The 3,963-nt window shown below is 57.8% G+C and overlaps 1 protein-coding gene across 2 annotated transcripts in view; it reads left to right on the top strand.

Moving 5' to 3' along the window:
- KAZN (kazrin, periplakin interacting protein) overlaps window positions 1–3,963 on the top strand; it is a 106,352-nt gene that overhangs the window by 40,809 nt on the left and 61,580 nt on the right. For both annotated transcript variants that reach the window (XM_004705168.2, XM_030887961.2), the window contains exon 2: window positions 352–488. In XM_004705168.2, coding sequence (XP_004705225.2) covers window positions 352–488 — 137 coding nt within the window. The remainder of the gene's footprint in view (window positions 1–351; window positions 489–3,963) is intronic.

Genomic DNA, 3,963 nt, shown 5'->3' with positions numbered 1-3,963 from the left:
GCGAGATCGGGTGCGTGATGGGTGGCTGGGCCCAGCTTGTGTGTTTTCAGGGTGCTTTAAGTCTGGGCAGGATTGGGGCCCCCATCCGCTTTCTGCGCCCTAAGGGTCAGGAGGGTGCTTAGACCTGCTCTTTCTACCCCCGGGGGAACCCGTCCAGTTGGGGGTCTGGGAGAAATGGCGCCACCGGGACTGGCCCCTCGGTTGGATCACCTAGACAGAGGGTACTGGTGGGCCTGGACTCAGAAACCGTGGGGAGACCCCCGTCTAAAGACCCGCTTGGTGGGGACTGGAGCGTCCAGAGGAGCCGGCCGGCCAGCGCCCAGGGAACTAACTCGCTCTCCCTCCCCCCAGCCATGAAGGCCGACCGGAAGCGCTTGAAGGGCGAGAAGGCGGACCTGGTCAGCCAGATGCAGCAGCTGTACGCCACGCTGGAGAGCCGGGAGGAGCAGCTGCGGGACTTCATCCGCAACTACGAGCAGCATCGCAAGGTCGGCCGCCACCCGCACGCCCGCGCTCCCATGCATGCCCACGCACGCATGCACGCTCACGGCACCTGGGTGCTGGCCTGCGCGGGGGCTCCGGCGGAAAAAATGCAGCCCGTGTGGGGGGCGTCCAGGGCACACTGGCCTGGGCAGGGCGGTGTGATGGGTAAAGCTCGTGTGCGTGCATGTGCGCGCACCTGCCCATCTCATCTAATCAAACCAAACCCACAGCCACTGGGTCCATTCCAAACCACCGCCACCTACCCGCCATCAGTGACCAAGTGTGGAGGGGGAGCAGGGGAGGCCGCAGGAGAGTTTGTCTGTGGGGAGGGCGCCTGGGGAGGCTTCAGAGAGGAGGTGGCGGTGGGGGAAGGAGGAGGAGGAGGAATGCATGGATCAGCTCCCCCAGGAATTTGAGCCCGCACATGCGGACCTTTAGATACAGAGTACAGAAACAAGACACACACACACACACACACACACCCCAAGAGGAAGGCCGCTGTGCAGGGTCACACAGGGACTGGCCGAGTCACTCTCTGCACCACTTGGTTGGAGGAGCCCATTTACACTGCCCTGCCCCTGTCATTCTGCAGAGCATGCCCCATGGGAGATTGCAGAACAGGTGCCCTTGGTGGGGTCCCGAGCTGCACCAGCCCTGGCTGCCCACGCTGCTTCGTGGCGGAACGTGGTGTGGACTGGTCAGTGGCGACCTATGGAGCCAGGGGAAAAGGGACGCCTCTCCCAGAAGAGCACCTGGAGCCTTTCTCTCCAGAGGCTTGACTCCAGCAGGGGCTCTAGGACTTGGGACTTTGCCCCCGCCCCCGCCCCCGTCCCCATCGGTCGCCATTACCCTTGGCTACCAGCAGGGGCCAGTCTTTCCCTTTCAGCTGCAGCGTTTTCTGCATGGTGGTGGTGAAGATTGAAGATTGGAGGACGGCCAGGGGAGCCCTGGTGGCGTAGTGGTTACATGTTGGGCTGCTAAGCTACAGGTCGGCAGTTTGAAACCATCAGGGGCCCCTCAGGAGGAAGATGAGGCCTTCTATTTGCATAAAGGGTTGCAAGTCTTAAAAACACACAGTGGCAGTGCCTTCCTGTCCTCTAGGCCATCCACTTGATGAGGCAGGGGGTTTAGTGGGGGGCCAGGAGGAGGAACAGCTCTGTCTTGGAGGAAGTGGTGTGGTCGGAACGCACCTTCGACGTGACTCGTGACTCCCTCGTAGTTCGGACACTTGAGGAAGGACAGTTCCCAGAGAAGGACATGGCACTCTGTGAAAGCGAAGGTGACAGAAAGCAGGGCGACCCTCAGTGAGATGGACAACTACAGACTCCTCACACGGCATCGCCCTGGGTCCTTTAACAACACCGCGTCTCGTTTCCTTTTATGACCATGTATGTATTGAGGCACAGAACTCCCACGGAGAGCAGTGAGCCTTTTTTTTTTTTTTTTTTGGAGTGGCTGGTGTCCCCCACGTCCAGCCCACAGGGGGTGGGTGGAGTTGCAGCTCTGGATAAACAGAAGCCTTACAGCCATGGGGCAGACCCAGGTGGCCATTGCTTGAGCACCGAGTCACTATTACTGAACGGTTTCACAGTACCATTCGGTGGGTTTGGAAAACGGTCACTGGGAAAAAAATCTACTGTCCTGACCCTTGTTATGAAGTGGAGAGTTGGGTTAGTCCGGGTAGACTGGAGAAACAAATCCGGACACTCATGTATGTACAAGAAAGAGCTTTAGATCAAAGAGTAATTGTATATTAAGAAAACATCGCAGCACAGTCCAGGTCGAGGCCTTAAGTTTGATATTAGCCCAGTGTCCGATACCAGTCCATACACTCCTCTTCACATTCACCCAACACATGCACTGACACCGAATGCAGGCAGATCACAGACCAGTGGATAGAAGGTTTTGTGGATCCAGTGGTGGTGGAAGCATCTCAGTGCTGGTGCAGGTCTCCCCATGATTCTCTCCAGCTCCATCAGCCTAGCTCCCTGTGGCTTGTCAACAGGAATGTCTCTACAGCAGGAAAGGGAAGGAGGAACAAGAATCCTCAGGAGAAGGCCATGCCTACAAAGAGGCCTGATTGGCTATGACCTGATTGATAGGCGAGACTCCACCCCTTTGCTCAAGTTGACAGGAGATTATGTAACTGCCACAAGAGTCCCTCTTGGAATCCCAGCATATCCGCCCAAAGACCACATCATAATGATTTTTGGTCTTTGTTGGGCCCAACTGCAATCTACAGACGGGACCGCCGACGCCTTGGAAGGTCAAGTGACTGACCCAAGGGCCACATAAGGTCAAGCTAGTTTGGAAACACTGAAGTCACACATCTTGGTTTTCTTCTGTTTCAATGACCCTTTGCAAGATAAAGAAGATAAATATCCCCGTGGACAGAATGATGGGACCCTCTGGTTCCCCGCCCTATTCATCCAGCCCTCAGCTGCCACGCCCACCCCGCTCATCATGGGAGCCCTGCAGGCCTCACCTGAGCGGGACCCAGGGAGACAGCAGGGGAGGTTGCACAGGCACAAAGGCTGCTGGGAAATAAGGAGTCTTGCCCTGCCCAGCAAGTCTCAGAGTAGCCACATCTCAGAGAGCTGTGCCCCATGGGTGTGCCCATCCCATGAGAGTAGCCGGAGGGACATCTGGGCACTGCACACACCCAGCTGGAGAAGTTGTCACAGCAAGCCAATGCCTGGGATGGGCACGGGACACAAGGTGACCTTAAGTAATAAGGCCACATTTTTAGCAGGCCATCATCCTGCCTGTCATCACCTCCCAGCCAGACCTCGAGTTCCCTGGCCTGACGTCCAAAGCCCTATAGGATGGGCGGGCAAGCCCTAACCTAAGTTCCCATGGCCCACCCACCCCTCAGGCACCAGGCACCCTAGGCGGCTCTCCTTTTCCTGCCTTCTCTACCCCCTGTGGGACTGGGATGTTCCTTACCTCTCTGGACCTCCATTTGCCTATCCGTATGACAGGGAGCATCATACTGCCTGCCCCAGGATGGTGGTGAAGTGTAGCTGTGAAAACACCATTGAGAACTTCAGCCCCACTTGCCATAGCCACCCCTCCACGAACAGCCCTCGCCACCCTGACCCGTGGAATCACCGGCTGCAGAGACCCTGGGACCCACCTTGACAAGGTTCCCTCGGCAGCCGGCCCTCCCCCTCCGTGGCCCTGGCGTTTCCTGGATGGCCTTGCTGCCCTCTGCAGCTCTGACCCCACCTGAGAACACTCTAGAGGCAAGAGGCGGCCCCCTAAGCAGAGATGGTGCGCCCCCTGCCCCCCAGAACCGGAACTACCACTCCGCCGGAGACTAGAATATGGGGTCTCCAGGTTTTGTGCTCTCGCTCTGCACAACCAGCAACTTGTCACCCTGAGAGTGCGTTGGGGAGGAGCTGAGGTTTTTAGACATAAAGCCCTGTGATGAACTGAGCGGAAATCCACACCCAGACAGCCTGGCACCAGGTCCCAGGG

Source organism: Echinops telfairi, unplaced genomic scaffold, assembly GCF_000313985.2.
Source record: "Echinops telfairi isolate 266 unplaced genomic scaffold, ASM31398v2 ScPeMD7_7457;HRSCAF=8495, whole genome shotgun sequence".
NCBI lineage: Eukaryota > Metazoa > Chordata > Mammalia > Afrosoricida > Tenrecidae > Echinops > Echinops telfairi.
Note: the sequence above shows the minus strand (reverse complement) of the source record. Positions and strands in the feature narration are given on the sequence as shown.